This window comes from Alligator mississippiensis, chromosome 4 (genome assembly GCF_030867095.1).
Source record: "Alligator mississippiensis isolate rAllMis1 chromosome 4, rAllMis1, whole genome shotgun sequence".
Taxonomy (NCBI): domain Eukaryota; kingdom Metazoa; phylum Chordata; order Crocodylia; family Alligatoridae; genus Alligator; species Alligator mississippiensis.
Genome location: NC_081827.1, coordinates 175594669 through 175617299, shown reverse-complemented (window position 1 = coordinate 175617299; position 22631 = coordinate 175594669). Strand labels below are relative to the sequence as shown.

At 44.4% G+C, this 22631-nt stretch overlaps 1 protein-coding gene across 5 annotated transcripts; it reads right to left on the bottom strand.

Moving 5' to 3' along the window:
* Positions 1–375: 375 nt before the first annotated feature.
* LOC102570509 (shugoshin 2-like) lies at positions 376–22196 on the bottom strand. 5 transcript variants are annotated; one of them, XM_006272771.4, is made up of 10 exons: positions 22111–22196; positions 20832–20958; positions 16423–16584; positions 15023–15198; positions 14635–14712; positions 12924–13030; positions 9865–10136; positions 6651–8627; positions 1958–2084; positions 376–740 (listed from the first exon to the last, which is right to left on the bottom strand). In XM_006272771.4, the coding sequence occupies exons 3-10, from the start codon at positions 16562–16564 to the stop codon at positions 638–640; spliced, it is 2982 nt and encodes a 993-aa protein (XP_006272833.3). In that variant the 5' UTR covers positions 16565–16584; positions 20832–20958; positions 22111–22196; the 3' UTR covers positions 376–637. The 5 variants fall into 5 exon arrangements, with proteins under 5 accessions (XP_006272833.3, XP_014449703.2, XP_014449702.2 ...); XM_014594217.3 differs by lacking the exons at positions 20832–20958; positions 22111–22196 and adding an exon at positions 17049–17160; XM_014594216.3 differs by lacking the exons at positions 20832–20958; positions 22111–22196 and adding an exon at positions 16735–17022.
* Between the last annotated feature and the right edge of the window lie 435 nt (positions 22197–22631).

The following is a 22631-nucleotide window of genomic DNA, read 5'->3' as shown; positions in this document are numbered from 1 at the left end:
CCTGCATGCTCCCCTGCGGACCCAGAAGCGGATCAAAAGTGCTTCTGCCAAGTGCACTGGGGAGCCCCCCACACTCCTCTAGAATGCTCCATCCACCGCAGCATTCACGAGCCACCTGGTACCATGAGTTATGCAGAAAAAACATTTAAAGCTGTGTCTATATCCGACTCACCAAATCTTTCTGAATCAGTTCAGAGGGTTCCGATTCAATTTGGAGAGATTAAAGGGTCTCCCGATTCAATTCAGAGATTCGGCCAACAAGTCGGGCTGAATCGAATCAGGGACCAAAGCTTTGCACAGCCCTAATACACAGGGGCTGCACAGCAGTTACAAACCTTGCCCCTAAGAGTAATAAAATAACATTACTGTGGTGTGTAGGAGTAAAAATGATGTGGTTTTATTTACATTTTAAAATACAATTAAAAAAAAATGTGTGTGGTCTAACAAGTTTACACATAAGCAAGCAAAGGTAAATAAGACAACTTGATCAACAAAACGTTGCTGGATAGATGTCTATTTGATTTGACAGCTATTCAGTACAGGAAATATTTACTTGTCGGTTTTAAAAGCAGTGATTTAATACACATGTACATCACAGCATACAGTTCAATGAAGGCATTTTTTCTTTCCACCTGATCTACTTGGACTTATGTCCTTTGGATACATTCTTCCTTTTGTTTTTGTAGACAGGGGAACACAGGAAGTCTGTGCTTGTAAATGGATCACCGCGCCTCAATTTGCTGAAAAACAAAAGTCAAATGGTTATGGTCTTGGTCTTAGCTAGTGTATATGTAAGCTTTACTATTAAAGCTATTTTTGGTTTGGAGATTTGCTTCCTGTCTTAATGTAATAGCTAAATCAGTAAAAGCCAAAAGTGTTATATTGATATAGCTTATCTCACCTCCAAAATAGGAATACCTATGTCTATAAAGAGTTTTATAGTGGTAACTGCATCCAAAAAAGAGGCTGTAGAGGTGTAACCCTCTAGGCAAGGCAAGGCCTTCCACAGAAAGCTATGAATATAAAACAGAGCTATCCTCAAAATGGTAAAATGTTGCTCACAGTAATGACTGAGGGACTGTGTTTCACAATATAGGGAAATCAGCAGGCATTGTTTGCTTTGTATATTCTGATGCACCCACAGAAAAGTCAATATCAAACCTTTAAAGTCGTCTTCTGACAGAGGGGACACACATGTATTCTCCACAACAACTTGACTGAAAATAGGATTTGTATCTTTATCATAAATACACACAAATGTTTGTCTAAGAATATTAAGTATAAATATTATTTTTTACTAATAGGTCTAGTATATTTATGAAACTGAATACTTACCTCATGACTGACTGAACATCACAGCTCAAATATCTCTTACTCAGAGGAATGTGTGCAAATGGAGTTTTAGTCTAATTTTAAACAATGAATCATGGCAGGCAATAAAAGTAATTATATTAGCAGAAGAGGGTGTTAGACATTCCCCTGGCACAGTAAGTCATGGGATTTGTTAACAGGTTCCAGTGAAAGCCTGTGGCCTAAATTCAATATGGTCAACGTGGTACAAGTAAGTGGAGGCCAGAAATATAGAAAGGATGAGAGTGCTGAAGATTAAGCTATGCAGTCACTTGGGAAGGGCCCAGGCCTGCACAGACTCACACAGAGACTCTCACTCAGCCTCCCACTGGTTTCAAAGGGATCCCAGGCAGGCTGGAGGATCTATCTAGGCAGATTTCTGTGAGATCAGGTCCTATGACATATACACATTTCAGGGATCCATTTATTTTTGTTGTGTTGACATTCTCTCTCTATGTTTCTTGTAAGTGAGATGAGAGGGGAGCAGAGCCATTCCAAACATTAGAAATAACAATTCATGTATACAAGAAAAGCCCATTTCCTCACATACCCAATTCCAGAACAAAGTTTAGGAAAGAGGTAGCTTGAAGGATAAACAAATACCAACCTATTGAGTTTTGGTTCTTTATAGCAAGCTGGATCCCGCCTCTGTCTACTCGGACGTGCTGAAGCGTCTTCAGAGCTACCAGATAATAAAAAACTGGTGTTGGTCAGCTCCTGCAGCACTCTGATCTCTGTCAAGATAGTTACATTTGAAAAAGTTATTCAGTTGTTCCAAATCACTGACTGAGCCCCAAGATACTATCTGCACATATGAGAAGAGAAAAAATAACTTCTTGCCAGAATTCTTCAAATGTTGCACATAGGACCATTCTCTTCTGTGGGCTAATACAGCATCCGTAACTCTACTCCTGAGCTGGGATGTTTCCCAGCTCTCTCCTATCTAAAACCAGATTCTTCAAAATCCAATTTATTGATAATTTTTTATTGCAGTAACTGCCTCCAGTCTCCAGTCAGTGCTAAAGCCCATTAGACTAGGCTTGGCCATGCAACTAATTCTTACTTTACAGAATTTACAAGTTAAAAGAGGTAGTAAGCAGGTAAAAGAGGAGCAACTACATTAAAGCTGTTTATGGCATCAAAGCTATCTGGGATAATTCCAATGCTACATGCTTAATCTGAGGGAAACTGCAGCATTTCCTAAAAAGCTCACATAGTGAAATAAGCTAATGGACAAGATATGATCATAAAAACACTTTCTAATATTCATTAACAAGCTTCAATATTCGTGTTATAAGGTTTAGAGTACACACACAGGCTTTACAACATGGTAGATAATGCCTATATTTAGGGAGAACACAACATACTAAATCCATTCTGAGAGGCAGAAAAAAAACACTTAACACCTACAAAGTTCCCATATTGCTACAACTCAGCTCTTTGCATCCATCAACTCCTCTGATAGTTCCATCAACCCCCAATGTGCAGTGTTCTAGTAGTTAGAGTAGGAGTCAAGGGTCACATCTACACGAGACATTTACTGGGCAGTTGAATAATTAACTGCGCAGTAAACATCTCAGTATCTACATGTGTGTCACTATTAGGGCGCATGAAACTAATAAACTCCACAGCAGAGTAGGACTTGTATTTACAAGTGGAGCTTTTTCCATGCAGAGCAGCGCACCCATAGATGTTGAGCTGGCTGGCTGGGGCACAAGGGTGCTTTAGTGCCAAGGCTGCCTGCCACCCTCATGCCCAGCCCATCTGCAGCACCGCTAAGCCGAGACGGAGCAGCCCTGGGCTGGCAGGTTGCCCCCCCCCCCCCCCCCCCAGGTCCTGTGCCAACTGGGGCTGCAGCGACCTGGCTCAATGTCCTACAGGCCAGGTGCATGTGTAAACTGTGTGGCAGGGAGCAAAAACTGGTGCAATAAGCAAAACAATGTTTTTTGGAGTAATAAGCTCCATAGTTTATTGCTGCCCCCTAATGGCACATGTAGAGGCACCCAAGTAGAGATAAGTCCCTTGAGTATGTTTTCCCAACCCACAAAAACATTACATTAACCTTACTAAAATGGCTATTTTGATGCATCCAAAAGCAAGGTGGCAACAAAATATTTCCATGATCAAAGAGATCCCTCCAAAGGGTTGGATTATTGATGCATATGAAGTCTATGTGTAGTGATGTAACAAGCATAATTGGCACCTGAAGCACATGCCACGGTTGAGCAGGGGGCCAGGGGATAGGCTGCAGGTGCAGCAGCCTAACCCATGCTGGGAACTCCTAAGCAGTCCCCAGCTGAGTGGTTGCTATTTCTGCTGCATGCTCTGCCTGCCCTGGTTGTTGCTCTTAAAAATCTTAAAGAGTTCTTGGCATAGGTGTAGTGCTGGGGTGTAGTCTCTGCAGGAGTAGGGGGCAATTCCAGCATCCATCCTAACTTGGAACCTGGGGCAGATGCCCACATCACCCACTGGTATTTAGGCTACTGTCTACGAGACAAAAAAGGAATCATTCAAGTAGTCACTATGTAAAAAGTGCTCTCATATCTATCACTCTAGGATGAAGGTTTAAAAAATACTTAGCCATGATTAAGCCCATCCCACTGACTTTCATAAAAGCAAAGCTGAAGGGCTGCTGCTACTGAAGCTAACTTTTGCTGTGCCCCTACAGGAGTCAGCATATATCAGAAGGTGTTGCCCTGACAGCACAAGGCCCTCCCTGAAAACCATTAGATAAGCCAGTAAAAGTGCTCTTCTATTGGCATAGGTACATCCAAGCCAGTGGTTCTGCCAGCAAGAGGGTACGATCGTCTCACAACTCTTAACTATACTGTCAGGAAAAAAAAAAAATCTCGTGTAAGCCAGAGCTCAGGCTGATGCTACAAGTCACATTTTTCCCTATTCCATAACTTAGCTGTTAAAACAAGTCCCAACACAAATTACACTAACTTGGGCCCTATCACACACAAAAACCCTAACCTGTATGCAGTAGTTTTTTTCCTTTAGTTTGCTATCCAGAATGAACCACCATTAGAGTCTGGATCTGAATTGGGGCCTGAGGTGAGTTTCATAGATTTCATAGACATTAAGGCTGGAAGGGACCTTGGAAGATCGAGTCCAGCCCCCTGCCCCAGGGGCAGGAAGTCAGCTGGGGTCATAGGATCCCAGCAAGATAAGCATCCAAATTTCTCTTGAAGGTGTTCCAAGTAGGTTCTCGAACCACCTCCAATAGCAAGCTATTGCAGACCTTGGGGGCTCGGACAGTAAAGAAATTATTTGATGCACCTGTCTTAAGACAAGAGCTACAAGATCTAAACCTCCAATAGCAAATCTCAGTGCCTCTAATTATCATATTCTTTGCCAAAACAATGCAAATAAATTAGAGCCAGTTCTCAGACGTACAAGAGTTGCTTGAGTAAGCAACATTGTTTAAAGTAGTGGTTTTCAACTGGGTCTCTGCGAGAGCCCCCAAGTGTGCCACAGCAAGTGTTCAGTGCTTCACATGCTCCTTCATTAGGACTTTCTGGTCAGCTTAAAACAGGCAGAGCCACACAGCATGAGACAGCTCCTGCCTGTTACCCATTTGCCTCTCCTTTCCAGCAACAAGCTAAAGCTGTGACTGAAGTTAATAGGCAAGACATCTCATCTAGGAAAAGCCAATCTTTCCCTCTCCTGCCACCCCCCACCTCCAAAAGCAGGGGCCTGGCTCTAGATGGTCCTTCCTGAAAGGAATCTGCGATCAGGCTGGGTTGAACCACTGGAGGCTCTGCTACAAGGCTTTGCTGCACTGCATTGCACCACGCTGCCCAGACTATTCCCACAGCAGAAACCCAACTGCCCTAGAAAGTCACCTCCTTTCTACAGGGACAGCCTCCCCTCTAGCTGTTTTATAGGGCTCCCCTTTCACTTACTTTCCTCCCCACCATCCCTTCCCTCTTTAGGCAATATGCCAAAAACAAGCAGTTTCCACTAAGCTGGAAGAACTTGTGGTGTTATTATGAATTCTGCAATATATGGATATTTTGCACAACACTCTCATTCTGAGAAGGAATCTTATTTTGCATTAAACAATAAACTTCTAAACCTTATACTTAAAACCCACTAAGTGCCATTAGACACCTTCAGAGTGAGATGGAACCTCACCCTTAGTCTCTGTGCCTCTTAATATTACTCCGGGGATGGGTACATTAAAGATCTGGGGTGTTCAGACCCCATGGTGACAGGAGCCACAACAGTATCTTTCTAGAACAGTGATTCTCAACCATGGAACCTCCAGGCAAAAGTGCTCTGTTAATAAAAATCACTGTTATTCATGCATGTTTTTTCCAGTTTGTTTAAAAATATGCCTCCAATCATGTTATTTTTTTATCCACTGTAATATGTATTTTTAAATGGGGTACCACTAAATTCAGAAAAGTTATGGAGAGATGCCTTGAGCCTCCAAAAGGGTGAGACCCACCGATTTAAAAAAAGTCACAACAGAAAGTATTTATTGTACTAAAATACAAATCACTATTACCAGCCCCCTACAGCAAGGGCGCCAAACTCATCTGGCCCTGTGGACTAAATGAGTGATGTGCGGCTGATCAGCAGGCTGGATCAAACCCACAGACCCCGTCTCCTTCCTCCTCTACCAGCATACCTGATCTGGCAGTGCTTCAGCTGGCCTGGGACCCGCATTGCATGCAGCACAGATCCTGAAGCAGCTGGAATAGACACTGTATGTGGCACAGTTCAGCCAGAGTGACAGCCATACTGCATGCAATGCCTGCTCCAGCTAGTCTGGGACCCATGCTGCATGTGGTGCCTGCAAGCAGTGCATGCAGCACACACAGGTCCTGGACCAGATGAAGTGGCTGCCACGTGCAGCACGTGTACCAGAGTAAGCACCACATGTGGAAGTTGGGCTGGGATGGCCACCACATGTAGCAAGGCTGCTGCTCCAGCCAAACTACAGCACATATGGTGCCCCTCTGGCCACTCTGGGATCTGCACTGCACGCAGCATTGGTCCCAGATCAGTTGAAGCAGTTGCCAATAAGGTATGCTGGGGTAGGGGAAGTAGGCAGGAAAGGTGGAGGGGGACCATAAGCTGGATCCGCCTGTTGACCCACCCCATGGCACAGGCATGTGCTATGCCCTGTGTGAGTCTGATCAAACCCAGGTGCAGCGCTGGAGGCCAGATAGTGGAGCTCCATGGGCAGGATCTGGCCCATGGGCCATATGCTCGACACCTCTGCCCTACAGACTGCAGTATACGTAAGCCATAAATGATAACCCCTTTTTTTTTAACCAACCACTTACCAGTTCCTTGTGAAGACATATTTTCTGAATGTTTTTTAGAGTTTGCCTCTGCATTCTCCTTCCTATGTTTGCCACAAGACATCTGCTCCAGGTTGCTTTCTTTGAATATTGCAGGGTTCTTTTGTGGAGGAGTTGAAGCTTTTTCTGGAATATCATGGGTTTCATTGCTTGGCAGCTCTAAGCCTGGAAGACTTGTTACCTTGGAGCTGAGGGGACTGATGGGTAAAGCTGAAGAATGGGTCACAGAGGAGAAATCAAAGAGGTCTGGATTTTCCATCATGGAATTATTCACAGCTGGCTCACTGATCAGTTCCTCCAGGTAGGAATCTGGCTCAGCTTTGATGACTGAAACAGGACAGAACATTTTGCACATTTGACTATCCTGCTTAGGTTCAGTTTCTGCCAAACTGTGAAAAACAGCCTGAGCCGCAACACTCCCTTGACCCACACAGTGAGCCTTGGGTAGGTCAATGATGTACTTTGATGAAGCAACCTCTTTCTTCAAGGCACTCCTATCACTATGGATTCCCTCCAGCAAATTCTCTCCAGGACTGTCAGCAATTTCTTCACTGCTCTGAATAGCAGAGTTTTTCTGAATCTTGTTAGTTTTGTCCCCACAAGCACTCCAAGAGGATGTATTTTCATCACCCGCTAAGTCTTGCTGTACTGAACTAAACCTCACCCTAACATGCGAAAGGGCAGCAGTGTCTGTTTTCCTGTTAGGTTTAGGATTACCTGGCAAATCCTTATACTTCTTTTTTTCAGCTCGTGGAATATCTACACCTGGACCAACAGTCTCTGCGTCATTTCTCTGAGGATAACAATTATTCTCCTTGCCAGTTTTTCTCTTGCCCATCTGACTTTTTTTCACTTGGTCTTCATTTTTGCTTATTTTGACCTCTGGCATTTTTTTACTACTTTGCAGCTTTTCCTCACTAGAGGAATCTGTTTTGTTGTTTTCACTCTTTTTCTTGTTTGCTTTTTGTTTTACACCTTTCACATTCATACCCAATTTTAATGCATGTTGGTTGGAGACCTGTTCCAAGCAAGGTGAACTCTGAAGACTGGAATCATCTGATGGAGCTTTATCACTTAATGGGAGAGCACCTGGACTTTTGGACTTGTTCTCCACACTTATTCTCTCGCTGATAGCTTCTTTATTTATTTCCTGTTGTAAGGAGTCATTTTTTCCCAGCTTATTTGTTGGCTCTTCACTCACCACATATGTTCTTCTACTAATTTTGCCTTTACTGCAACGATCAGTACTGTCCTTCATATTGAAGTTACTGCTTTTCTGTAAGGTCACCTGTTCCAAAGCATCTAGGCAAGCTGTCTGCGTGGACTTGAGCACTTCAGATTTACTGTTGCTCACACTTTTAGCCTGGAGGAGCTGCTTAGAACTTTGTGGCCTCTCTTCATTAAGGCATGGGATGGAGCTACTTTTAGAATTGCTTTTACTCACAGCTCTCTTTTTCTTTGTGCTGATCTTCCCACAAAGTGGAGGTTCAATAGCTCTGCTGTTACTTTCATTTGTTCCCTCTATTGTAACAAATCGACTGAAGTTATGATTCCTGTGAGCTCCGCATACCGTTTCCTCTGGTGGCAGCTCGTCAACAACAAGCATTTTATTCAAGGATTCCAAGTTCAGAGGGCTATCAGGTTGATAAAGTGAATTCTCAAGACAGGGAGTGCTCAATTTTATGGACACATTTATTTCGTTAGCACTGCTGTCTCTACCAGTGCTCCAGCTGGACATTCGATCTGGTATAATGGCTTGCTTAAAATCCACAACAGATGATGGCGTACTTGTTGTAAAAAGAGTGGAACGTTTCTTCCTTTCTGTAACATGTCCATGCAATTGTGTCACACTGTCACTCCATGGTCTTCTAGGCTCTTCCAACTGGCGTAATGGAGGATTATTATCCAGGTTACATGCTGGGAAATCCTGGGAACTTTGCTGGATACAGGATGAGGATTCTGCAGTGAATGATCATTCTGATTAGCAAAAGGCAATGGAATAAATAAAAACAAACTTTCCCCAGAACCATAAAATCCCACAAACTCACATATTTGGTCATCATAATATAATACAGATGGCTTCAAAGGCAAGACAGCTCTTATTAGACAACCTAGTGCTTTTCTACTGGAGAATTTACAAACCATGTGTGTGGCAGAGATGCTTATATAGCTCATCTTTCAACAGAGGAATGACTCAAAGCAAAACCCAACTTCTCCAAGTAGAAATCTTGTGGATGTTCAAAATCCAGATCTGAGTTAGTATTTATACTGCAATAGTGCTTAAGAGCCTCAAGTCACAGATCAGAACCCCTTTATTCTAGGGGCTGTACAAACATCTGGTACTGTAATGTTTTAAATGGAAAACTATCATTTATTCCCATTTTTAGGGGCTGAACTCAACAAATCAATATCAGTTTTTGCCATCTAATAGCTCTTAGATTTTATTGTAATTTTAAAGCTCTCTCAATAGAGAGCTAAGGATCCGGATTCATTATCCACTACAACTCGGCATTCATGCTGAAGTCAGTTGCTGGAAAGAATATTGCTCCACATTTCTTAGCTACACACTCTGTATAATTTCAAAATAGTTCCTCAGAGGAGTACTAGGCTGGTCTCCATTGCCCAAATAGACCCATTTGCACAGTCACCAAGTTAGACAAAAATAATACAGCAGTAGGATGAAGCCATGAACAATAACCCTTAGGGAAAATCAGCTCTTCTATTCCGAGCAAAGTTTTCATGGTTTATATTGTAGCAAACTGGCTGGTAAGCATGCAACTTCCTGGACAGGATCAGAATTGCTTATAGATGATACATTTTCAATAACCAACAGAGATTCTTTTTGGCACAAAAAGGAAGGGCTGCATGCTTTGGAAACAAGGGCATACAAGTTCTCTCTGTAAACACTTAGAGAAGGTATTGGTAGTTCCCATTGAGAGGTCCAAGATGAACCCCTATAAGGCATGAAGTCCACATGCGGCTACAATATGGTAGCAAACTGACAAACAAGTCTTGTATAACCACAGATTTGTTCCAATAATGTCATTCTTGGGATACCAATACAGCCAGAGGATAAATTTATCATATCAGCTTCTAGTTAAGTCTATAACCATTCTACACTGCATGACAAAGCATTATTTCTAAGCACAAACAGATGACAAGTCATTCAAGCAAAAGAGATGAAGATGCAATTTACCTCCAAAAACAATATGAGAATCAACAAAGGGTTCCATTTTGCCTACTTCATTCAATTCCTGTGTGTTTTTCTCACAGCTCTGTAAGGTCTCTTGAACATCTTGTGGAGGGGAAGGCTCCTTTAAGACAACAGTTGTGGTTTTACCCGGGTCATCTAGAATGGACTTTTGGATCCCTACTGGGAAGGTCTGCACTTCTACTCTGCAGCTGCTGCCTTGCCTTTTTCCATCCTCTACCTCAGAGACTGGGATTCGCATTGGTATTGCTAAAGGTCTGAAGAGAGACAAGGTTGACAGTAAAAGGAAATGGCAACAACGGAGCATATGATCCAACACTTACATGCCCCTCAAACCAGCACAAAATTCCATCCCTGCACTGGACAGCACATAATTTTAAGCACATTCCTGAATATATAAAGGGCAGAAATAAAGAGGAACACAAGCTGGCTGAGTGGAATTTGGTTCCTGCCAAGTTGCAATTGCATACAGGGAAGGAATGTGTCTCTGTCTTAAGACACAAATTTTGCAGGAGGGAAAAAGAATCAGAAGGATGATGAAACCAAGGTCATACAGAGCACAGTTCAAACAGCAATTTCTAGGGATGTGATTATACCAGGACCAGAATTCTCAACTTGACAGGAAACAAATCTTCAAATATATTATTTCAAGACAGATTCCATTTGTGACTGCCTTCCCAAAACACATACCTAAACTGCAATTGTGCCCAGGTTCCTACTGAATATACTTATACAGCATTGTAAAGATACACATCATTTTAGCAACAAAGGTCCCAACTCATGAAAGCACTTGAACATGTATAAAACTTTAAGCACTTGGCTTGTCCTATTGATTCTGTATACTTAAACATGCATGCTGAGGTATTCTACTGGACTAGGGCCACAGATTATTAACAATACAAAGTATAATTGCAAAGGGGACAAAATGAAACTACAGAGAGAAGTAAACTATGCTACCAACATGTGTTCCATGTGTTCACAGGACTGAATCTATAAGATCTCTCTTCCCTCAACGTATCTGCAATCTAAAGATGAGAGACAGGAGAGAACAGGAGAGGCTACATGTAGTGCACGAAAAAGTAAGAAGTAGATTGAGGACTCATGTTTTCACATAAAGGCACCTGAAAGAGAAGGAAGGATAGTTTAGGAGGACAGGAAGTGCATTCTATTCAAACAAGATAGTAAGGGAGAAGCATAAGCCTAAAATGGGGGAAGAAGGCGCAGGAGAGGCAGGAAACAAAGACTGGGAAAATAATAGGCAGCAGAAAAAGGAATAGCTAAATGGAAAAGAAACAAAGGGAAACAGCAAATTGGATATGCAACTGAAATGCATGTGCATACACTGTAGCCTCACAGATGAGCACTGGACTGATGCTCAGATCTGGGTTCCATTTCCAGCTCTGTCACTGGTCTGCTAGATGACTGTGAACAAGTCACTTCACTGTCCCAGCCTGTTTTCCCACGAGGGAATAGAGGCAATGATGACACTGACCTCCTCCGAATTCAACCATTAAAGTTTCTACACAATGGGTGTGTCTACATGCGATGCTTAATGCACAGTAGCCTAATAACACTGCACAGTAGCACGTCACAACACAGTGTTAATACACTAGTGCACAGTATTAGGCTACTGCACAGTAGCATCACTAAAAAGGCGTTCACTGGCGATACTACACAGTAACTCTAGTTACTGCGCATTTAGCTACTACTTCATTAAGCAAGTACTAAATTAAATGTGCAGTAACTACTGTGCATTAATGAACATGTAGATGCACCCAGTAGGTCCTTGTAATTATCAGATTAAGTGGTTGGAGCTGCTTCTTTTGTATGACATTTTAGGATTACGACATTCATAGATTAATATCTAAATTTGATAAAATTTGATTGCTTCAGGCGTATCTGCATGGATTGATTTTAGATTGCCATTAAATGATCTAATTGGGCAATCGTTCACGATGTATTGCACTGTCTGAAAAATCACAACCCAGACTGTCTTTGATTCTCCACTTATGGAGTAGGCATCCACATTTTCCATGAGGTGTCCACATCCGAATCAGGAAGGACCAAATCTTTCTCAGTAGGTCAAATCCTGGCTGGAGGATTGTAGGGTCACTGACTATGTATTTCTGCAACAGGTTGTATTTGCCCAGGCTTCCCTCCATTGTTCTTTGGTGCTCTTATCATCATCATTTCTTCTTGGAAGATTTCCAGAAGTTTTCTAGATTTAAGCCTACCCAGAGATGGCGTGGTGATGTCCTTGTTGATTGGAAGGTTTGGGTTACTGATGACCTTATGGTATTCTCTCATGCATGTGGCATTGCAGCAGAGCTGTGGGGGAGCAATGGCAATGACGTACTTTTTAACATTCCTGATGTAATCCGCATAGCTGCATTTAACTGTGTATCAACAATCTTTGTGTGAATGCTTTTGCCCCAGACTGGGGAGCAATATTCTGCTGCAGAGAAAACCAGTGCTAAAGTAGCCGTTCAAAGTGTGGTTGCATTTGCTCCCCCTGTTGTTTTGGCCAGTTTATGCACAAGGTTAACTCGTGCTTTCCTTCGTGTAGCAACACTCCGTAGACGTTCATGAAAGGTAAGGCTCTGATAGAGAGTTATGCCAAGATATTTGGGAACTTCTCATGCTTAACTTCTTCTCCACAGAAAGTGATGGTGAGTTTCTAGACGTTGTGGGTGTTGTTTAGATTAAATTAAATGACGACAGTTTTCCTTGGATTTGTGGGGAGTCTCCAACATGCAAAATATTCTTCAAGTAACTTGAGATCTTTGCAAAGCTCTGAGATTTTGTGCTTAGCTTGGTAGTCTCACTTCAGTGCAGTTACTCTCTAGACTTGCTAACTGGAGAGCAGGATGCAGCTCTTTTATTCTAAACATACATTTCACCATAGATTTGAGAACCAAAAAATAAAAGTCTCAACATTTACACCCCAATTTTTTTTTCCCCTCTTTATTCCAAACAAGCAGGCACAGATCAGATTTATAAAAACCCAGGATGAAACTTAACCATATTTGACTTTTCAGGCTTACCTGACAAGTGGAGATACTCCAAGCTGCCCATCTGTGAGGTCATCAGGCCAGCTGTCTTCAGCACCACTATCTTTCTGACTAGATGATAATTGAGACCTCATATGGTACTAGAGCATGGAGCAATGGAACAGTCCAGTTAAGAGCTCCATAACAACTATGTACTATAGTGCAACAGAGTAAGAGAAGCTCTGATTCTGGACTTAATTTTTGGGATGCCAATAGTGGAAACATACAGTACTTTAAATAGTAAACTTGCATTTTCAGACTCTCCCATTTAAAAAAAAGGGGGAATTCTGGAGTTATTTGGAAAAAAAGATATAGGACACTGCCCTCTCCAAAAGTAAAATGGAACAAGCCAGAAGTGAGGAGCCAGGAGACTGCACTGACATGCCTCTGAGGAACATAATCACTTTATGAAAAGTTTAAGTTTTGATTTAAAAAAAACTAAAACAAGTTTCTAGCTCTTATAAAGGGGAAGTTTGCTTTCCAAACCTGAACTGATGTAATATTGTTTCAGTGAGACTGCAGCTCCAAGAGATCCATGAACTCTCTGCATTTAGCTTACAGTGCTGTCATGTCTGACATCTAATGATAGTAATTTAAATGTCTTCATAGTTAAACTGTTTCACTGTAGACTACAGTATTGTGGTAGCAAACAGAAGTCCTAATCAGGAACTAGGACCTTGTGTTGGGCACTGGGCAAACAAGGAAAGGGGAAAATGGTCCCTGTCCCAGACAGCTAAATGTTTTTTAGCTGAGGACTACTCTGGAAAACTTGAAGCATGTGTGGTACTGGGAGAAAATACCACCTGTATTCTGTCATGATACCAGACTTGGGATCTCACTCACACTTAATGAAGGCCTGACCTACCCACAGATTATATCCATCATAGTAGTTAGGGGCATGACGGTGTTTGCCAAAATAGTTAAAACAGTACAATCCCTAGTGTGGATGCGGTTATATCAGCCTTTCTTACTCCCATTCCTGTGTGGCCTTAGACTGTACCTACTTTGGTACCAAGTGAAGATTTCAAATAGTTACACAGATGTAAACTGATCTACACTGCAAGTTCTTGCTGGCATGAATACTGTTAGTTAAATGCATGTGTCAGGTGAAAATCACCCCCAAAACCATTACAATTTTTTCAATACATCACACCCCCAAATACAACATGAACCTTGCTTTTAAGAGGCAGAACAAAAAAAAAAAAAACCTCTTTCCTTGACAGCCTCAGCCAAAGTGGGTGGTGGGAGAAATATACACAGCCAACAATTAGGGAGTCCTGCAGCATTACTTTCTCCCACCACCTACACTGGCAGAGGCAGAAACTGCTACTATTATTATCATACTTCCTCACTTATAATGCAGTCCCCAATTTCCAGAAGCAGTATAAGGGAAAGGTGCATGTAGTATTAGAGAAAATATGGTAAAAGCCTACAGCTTCTACTGACAGGTGTTCTTCTGCCAGTACAAGCTGAATCTCCAACTGAGCCCTTGTATGCTTGTAGTTGCCAAGTCAGAAAAGATAAATCAAAACGACTGGAGAGGGGCAGCTTAGAGTGGAAGGACACCAATGAAAATGCTGCATTGTGTTCTCAATAAGCAGGACCAGTAAGATTTTTTTTCGAAGAATGAAGTCAGCAATTGTCATTAGATAAAAAGCCAGACACATTCCTTCTATCACAGAGTGCTACTATCCTGAAAGCTTACCTCAGAGAGTCTGCTCATCTTAATTGCAGTCATCAGGTTACCATTCATAAAGTCCTCTAGTTCTTTAAGAGTCTTATTCTGTATCAAACAAGGACTTAAATTAAAAGATAAATACTTTTAGTTTTAATTTAGAGCAGACAGAAATGTGACTCAACCTTACAGGGGAACATGGATGTGAAAGTAGGTTCCATCTACATTAAAGATGGAACTGTGTTTTAACTCCAGCTACAAGAGAGAATGGAATCAAGGTTTCATGGTACCTTTTAAAAGAGAAAATAGATATTAAAATCTGGTATGTTTTGACAGGGAGGGAGAGGGGGCAAATAAATTAAACAAATGTACTCTCTACTTGGTAGTCTCTGTGGAAGTCATGGCATTAGTCTCATACCAGAAAACATAATTTTTGCCGCAACACAGCATTCTGAAAGTGACATCTCTCCACTTCCTTCTGTAGTGACATCTTCTCATAGACCAGCCTCTGGGTATTTGCCTTCTCAGCACTGAGGGCCAAGGCCAGAGCTTTATTATTGCGTTTTAAGGAGACCTTTATGGTAGAAGAATTGTCTACAGGGAAAAGAACAAATAGGTATTTTGTTACACAATTCTTAATGCTGTGCCCCTTACAGAACTAATCTACAGTAATCAAAGCCCCAAATGCTACCTTTCTGCATCTCAGTGAGGCTCTGCACAGGCACCAGGGACCACCACATACACTTCTGTAGGCAATCAGAACCCACATTCTCATTTGTGCCTCTTCTGCCACTCTTACTATAATGGTGTTTTCTGTGGCCTATCCTAATCTCAGCGTACAAACTAGCACATGTACAGACCCCCCTCTTATACATCACCAGCAAAGTAACATTGCTAATCCATGGACAGCACCAGTGACTCCCCATCCACTGTAGGGATTTTCAGAATTGTCCCAGTTCATTAAGAAGGGGGGAGAGGACAGTGAACTTTCATAGAACAAATCAAGCTCACAGCAACTTTCATTTATATTGAGCCAGTCTCCCTTCACCCAGTCACACTGTGAAATATTTTCAGTTCCTGCCATAATAGGAACAACCTTCCTGCATCTTTTCACCTTATCTACCCTTCTCCCACTTTTAAGCTCTCCCCTCCCCATCTCTCTATTATTATTCGAACTTCACTACTTATTTTACATTCACGGGATAGTCTGGGACACAAGTTACTTGAAGGAGTATGTATGATGTGAAGCTCTGATCCATGGCCTTTTTCATGTAATTAAATACCTGTGTCCTGCACAGACAAATTGGCTTCGATGGCATTATTTCTGCCCTGCAGAAAACATTTCAGGATCAGTACCTGAAGTTGCATTGTACTGAAGAAATGAACACACTGTTCAAAGTTAGTTTTCAAGTAGGATGGTACTAACAGAAGCCTGAGAGAAAGCAACTGCATTATGAAGTGCATCCCTCCATATCTGAGAAGAAAGAAGGACAGTCCTGTTCAGCCATCAAATTACTGTTGCGAAACTAAAGACTGATTTTACTGGTAAGGTGCTGGTCTGGGATTCAGAGGACCTGTGTTCAATTCTAGGCCCTGCCACAGACTTTCAGTGATCTTGGGCAAGTCACTTAACATCTCCATGCTTCAAATCCCCATCTGTGAAAGGGGCAATAGCAGCTCTTCTCTCCCCATTTTATACATTTTAACAACACACTCACTGGCCAGACAACTCTGGGCTAACAGCTCCTACTGCAGCAAGGCCCAGATCTTACTTAGGGCCTCTCAATGCTAATTGAGTACAAACAAACGCTCACTCACTTATGATTTTAGTTTTGATCTTCGACACGATGGAAGCGTTCAGCTTTGCGGTCTTTAGAGCACCGTTTTTCTTCTCCCTCATCCGCTCTCGCACGCCGCTTAGCAAGAAGAGAGACGTTTCCGTGCTTTCCGTGGACGCCATGGCCGAAGAGCCCCGTTTCTCTGCAACAGATCGGGGATAGATACCCAACGCAGTTAGCGCTTGCCATTTTTTCCAGAAAGCAAAGCCCGCCGACACCAACGAGCAACACTCCCCCCCCTGCCAACATATGGATGCCAAAAGGATTAAAAAGGAGTTTTCATTTTTCCTACAGTGACACGCTGGCACTGTCTTTCCTAAAGTGCGAAAGGTGGCAAAGCCCTTGGGCACTGGCAATGTGCTAGGGGCCACTTCTACGCCCTGGCGAAGAGGTGGGTGAGGGCCCGGCCTTTCCCCACTCAGAGCCTCAGGGCAGCTCCATTGTCTGACTAGAGGGAAGGCCAGGGGGCGGCTCCTGCCTGGCAGAGAGCTCAGGGCACTCCCCAGCCCCGGCCTGGCCCGGCCGCCCCTGGCACGTGGGGCTCCTCCCGCCGGCCGCCCGCTGAGCACCGCTGCTCTGGAGGCCTCCCCAGTTCCCCACGCGCACCCACGGCCCGGCCCGGCCCGGCCCGGCCCGGGAGGTATCAGGGCAGCCCCTGCCCAGGCGGCCGCCGGGACCCGCCGCGCCAGTTTGAACCGCGTCACGTAGGACGCGACGGCCAACGGCTCGCCGCGCCGCGCCGCGCCGGGGGCGGGGAGGAGGGGAAGTCCCACCCCCTCCTGGCCTCGGCCTCGGCCTCGGCCCGCCCCGCCCCGCCGGGCTGCGAGTTGCTCCAGGCCCTGGGGTCGTGCTTCGGCTGCTGCCGCTGGTGGGGCATGCTGAGGCCATGGCGGTGGCAAGCCCGCTGCGGCACAGAGTTAATTTTGGCTTTATGCCCACTTTATGGAAGTGGGAGACTCCTCCCTAGCTTGCTCCTGGGCCCTAAGGGCTGAGGGCAAGCGAAACTCCGCACCCCGCACCTCTAGGCTGGGGTCTGCAAGTAGGATGTCCACCAAAGGATTTGGGAGCACCTGAAGCCCCAGGTGGGGGTGGAGGATGTCTGCCAGTAGTAAGGCCAGTTTTGGTTCTGGACTGACTCACAGACTAGGAATTGATTTGGCCAACTTGGCCTGAAATACGTTGTTTTTTTTGTTTTTTTTTTAATTACATTTTAAGTGCCTGGCTTCCTTGCATAAACATGTACAGGCCTCTGGCTGCTTTACCACTCCACCCAGGAAGAGCACAGGCCATCTGCAGACGCTTCCTCAGCTTGATGAAGGGTGTTTGTACCCGAAAGCTTGCTAAGAAGAATTTGTCCACTTATTTGAGTTGGTCTAATAAAAGATACCGGATTTCCCCAAAGAGCCTCATCAACCTAAATAACATTCATTCAAAGGCGTCCCTCACATCGGAAGCTTAGGTTAGATATTGGGAAAAACTCTCACTGGGAGGGTAGTAAAGTACTGAACAGGTTACCCATAAAGATTGTGGACTCTCCATCCTTGAAGGTTTTTAAGACCCAGGTGGACAGAGCCTTGGCTGGGATGATCTAGTTAGGTACTGTCTTGGTTTGAGCAGGGGGTTGGACTACATGAGACTTCCCGAAGTCCTTTTGAACCCTCATTTTCTGTGATTCTACGATCTGGGCCACGCCACCTCAGCTAGCCACTGGGTATGTTCAGGGAATGGATGATGTGCCTGACTTCAGGCCAACCCAGTTAACTGCTTCGCTGTCCTTTTGGCAGTGGCAGTGGTGACTGCCGGTCAGGAAAACCCAGTGTCTTTGAGATTTTTCTTTTGAGCCTTGTGGTACACGACGCTTTTCTAAGAGAAGTTCCAGTTCCTGGGAGCACATGATTGTCAGAGAATTGCAGCTTTGTTTCAGGGAGCAAAGGTTTGGGTGGATAAGTAAGTGCATAAGCAACACACAGGACCTGGATACGAGCACTGGTGGTTCGCATACAGCATGTTACAGGAGGATCTTGAAGATTAAAGCCCTTGGCAGACAATGGCATGATGGGACCTGATCCCAGATCCCAACAATTGTATGTCCTGCCAGGCTACAAGTGCATGGCAGGAGGCAGAGCTGTCTCTTGGGAGGGGGCGAGTTGGGGTGAGCGCCCCAGGCCCTGCACTTTGGGGGGGCCCATGGACATTGCCATACAGGCCCCACTGAGGACACCACCACTCTGCGTGGTCACCGCACGCCGCTGACTTTGCACTCCAGCTGCTGCCACCCACCCCCACTCTGGCTGCTCGTCATCCTCCCCCGTACTCCACGCTCCGGCCACTCACCCTCCCCCCCACTCCATGCTTCACACTCCAGCTGTTTGCCATCCCCCCCAGCTCCGTGCTCCAGCTGCTCGCCATCCCCCTCCCCACCCCCCACCCCCTGCTCCAGCCACTTGCCATCCCCCCACCTGCTCCACACAGGCCCCGCACACCCGTAGAGTCAGTTCTGGCAGGAGGCATAATTCTGGGAACGAGGGATCAGATACCAAACGCACCCTTTCAACTTGCTAGCTCATGTGGAACCTGAGCACATGATCCTGGGCTCCAACTGCACTTACAAGTTGGAAGCTATGCACAGCACAGCTCTACTCAGGGCTGCCAGAGGCACTGGTCTGCAAGTGCCAGGCAGAGGGAACCAAGTATACTTGCAGACTCCCTGGGCAGCCCCAGCGCAGTCCGAGACCCTCGGCTGCCTTAGTCCCTATGCCAACAATCAGCTAATTGTCAGCATGGGAGCTGGGGCAGCCAAGGGTCTCCAACCAGGCCTGGGCATGCCACACATTCAATTTAAGGTTCCACACAAGCCAGCCACAAGAATATTCTATATTAGATGTGGAACATCTTTGTGGCTGGTTTACCATTCTATGGTACATGTTGTCACACAAGCCTTTCCTTTTAAGGTTTGCTTGAATACAATTGGCCAGCAAAGTATACATGAAAAAACAATGTTCAGTCCCTCATGCAGAATACATACTCAGCCCCATTTACACAGTCCCATATTTGACCTTCTGGCCAACCCATATTCAGGCATGTTTGCAGATGCAGCATTTAGTGAGCTATATAACTTCAGTACTGATTCTTTTAAAGCAGTGCAAGAGAGAAGCAACTTCATCAAAGACAATGGAATTACAGTAAGAGTCAAACAAGCAGACACTGGCTGCCTAACCCAGTCTCACACTAGCACTAACACCACCTACAATAAAAGATTCTATTGGAAAAGTCTATTACTTGGCTTGGGAATTAGATTAAATGACATAAGAGAAGTGAAATAAGAGGAGATTTCCTAGAAGTAACCTAAATTATATGACATTAAGGGGACTTGTAACCTGCATTTCTTGAGGCCATCCCAACAGTTTTCTAGCAGAGGCAACATCATAATCAAGTCCTATAGTCAGGTTCTACATCAATTGCTGTTTACAGTATTTACGAGGGTCATTCCAAATCTAGCCTTATATTACAAATTGCAAAATATAAGCCTTCCCAAAATATAAACTCCATCTGACTTGCTTTTTACCTACCTGGTTTAATGATTTGTTGTTGACACTGGCCATATGTGAAATATATCATTACTGGATTTTGGAAGGTAGCAAGGAGGGCATTTTGTAGATTGCCTTGAGATTTGTTTGCTTTTCAAATTCTTCCTAGTATGAGTGCAAATATACTGGTAAACTAGACCAAGGGGCAAGTAACTAACAACATGGCCCACAATGCTAGCCTTAGTTACCAGCAAGGAAACACTGGCTCCAATAAGAGTTTTGCCATTTGTTCAATGTGTCCAGGATTTTGTCCCTGTTAACCATCCTCTTTAAACCCCACATTCCTGCTTATTATTGTTTCACAAAAGATTAAATCCACCTCTCTCGTCATCCAGCCATCAATGTTTCAGACCAGCAATGCAGATGCTTGGAAACCCAATTCCTCAACATGTAAAAGGATCGCTTAAACTCCAGGCCAGGAGCCTAACCCCAGAGCACAGGGTTTGTTATTTTTTTCTTTCTTTCAGTTCAGCAGCATTGTTTCCAAGCAACAGGAGGAAGCTTTAGTTTAATGTGAAGCAGTAGCCTAATTTCCCTCAGTCGTAGTCTTAGCTGCAGACACGGAAGGAACAGCAGCATCAAGAATAAATTCCATCCTCCAGATACCAGGAAACAGAGAAATGCTCAAGCCAAGATCTATTTAATAATCATTTTAAGGCCTCTAAAAAGGATCTGATACAGGTAATGGACTATTTCTCATATACTCTGTGCAGGTGCATGTGTGTAATGAGACCTTATGCAGAATAGTTGATGGGATTGTTAAGTGCATAGACATTTTTCTTAGCATATACATAATTATTACCTTTCTGAGTAGCTCCTGAATGGCAGAAAGACAGGCTGTGACTTTCAATTAGCTTTCAAAGTCACGTCTTTGGAAGGCCTTGTGTTGCCCAATGTACATCCTTCCCCAAGGAACCGCTTTGGCACTCCTGCTCTTAAATGAATAAAAAAAGCTGTAATTATAAAGTTACGGCCAGATCCTCAGCTGATGTAAATCATCTCTGCACTATCCATGTCAATGGAGCTACACTGACTTACACTCTCTGAGGGTCTGGCCCCTAACCATTTACAAGAACCACTACTGGGCTACTTCTAATATATTAGTGCAAACACCTGCGCTGGCATTGGAGAACTTTAATGGTTATATGCTGGTTCTGGAGGTTTTGCTCCTTATTAATGATTCTGTTGGGACCTATGTACAATGGTGATGGGCACTTTAGAAAAACATTATAGAGAGCTGTCTCACTCCACGTTGAAATGTGCATTTGTAGTTTTGTAAATTATGAAAACCAATGACTTTTAGAGAGATCAAAGTGTGCCATTTGACTTGTTTTGCATAGTGTATTACCTTGTTGTAACAGGGTAGCATCTTCAGCGGCATTTTAAAGCCTACGAAGGCACCCCAAACTCCCTTGATATCTGTTTTCCTCTGGGAACAAACTCCACTTCGCTCTCCTGCCACGACTTGATGTTCCCTGGTTCTTGAAGAAGAGGCTGTACCAGGGCTTCCCAGGCAAGATCTATGCTCTCACTCACCAAGGTGAGGGGCTTTTGCCTTAAAGGCTAATTGCACGCTCCAACCTTCCCTTAATATGCCCTAAGCCTCGCAGGTGTGAGCTGTATGTCTCTGTTGGGACTTCAGCCTACTCGGCTTCTGCCCCTTTCTCTCTAGCTAGGCCCACTAGCCTAGACCCACTAGACAGGGCCAGGCTCTGAGGCTTTAGTCCCTTAGCATGCTCTGGGCTCGTAGCCCCATACAGTTTTCCCAGACTCTCTGTTGGTGTTTCGGGCCATCTGGCCTCATCCCCTTTTTATATGGCTAGCCCCTTTAGGCCAGACCTACTGTGTCAGGCTCGACTTTAAGGCCCTAGCCCCAAACTAGGCCCCTGGCCCTTATCTGCTGTACCCCTCTGGCGCTGGGCTCCCAGCCCCTCTGCAGCTGTGCCCCATGGAAACTAATGAGGCCTCCTCCTCCTCCCCTACAGCCTCAGCCACAAATCACTAGTTTACAAATACAACATAAACAGTAAGCCCCTGGACTATAACAAAATAAAGGTAAAGAAGGCAATCTGCCTGCTTACAGTTCTGTGGCTCTGCGTCCCACCGTCTGCTGCTTTCCTTTGAAGAACTGCCACAGCCTCTCTGGGAGTTCTCAGGAGTCCACCCCCTCAGCCAGCCCCCTCTGACCAGCTCAGACCAGGGTTTATATAGCTCTGGCCTGAGCTCTCTTCCGGTCACCTGACGCCCTAATCAGCTGACCAGCCAGCCAGGCTCAGCTTTTAACCCCGGCTCTACCGGCTTGCTGTGCCCTGAAAGTTCTGTTCTTAAAGGAGCCACCATGCTTCCTAGTAATGGGGCTCAGGTTCCCTGTTATACTTGTCAAAATTTGTGCCTGTGTTCTTATCCCCAAGCTGGCCTGCCATAACCTCTTCTTCTCTAGCCTACTCTTCTTCCAATTTACAGTGATCTGCAACCAAAATAACCCACCTCTCCAGTCACATCACTTGGGAGTTGCCACTATTTGCCCTTTGTGGGGCAGGGAAGGCAGGGTGAATACTCAAACCGATAAAAGTTTGGAAGAGGTGATGAGACTCAACACAAT

Excerpts from the sequence above, each read along its gene's own strand:
- LOC102570509 (XM_006272771.4), bottom strand. The coding sequence starts at position 16,564 with ATGGCGTCCACGGAAAGCACGGAAACGTCTCTCTTCTTGCTAAGCGGC. Across the intron at positions 15,199-16,422 it reads GATCAAAACTAAAATCATAA|ACAATTCTTCTACCATAAAG; the intron begins GTGAGTGAGCGT and ends TTTTCCCTGTAG. Across the intron at positions 741-1,957 it reads AAAGAACCAAAACTCAATAG|CAAATTGAGGCGCGGTGATC; the intron begins GTTGGTATTTGT and ends TTTGTTTTTCAG.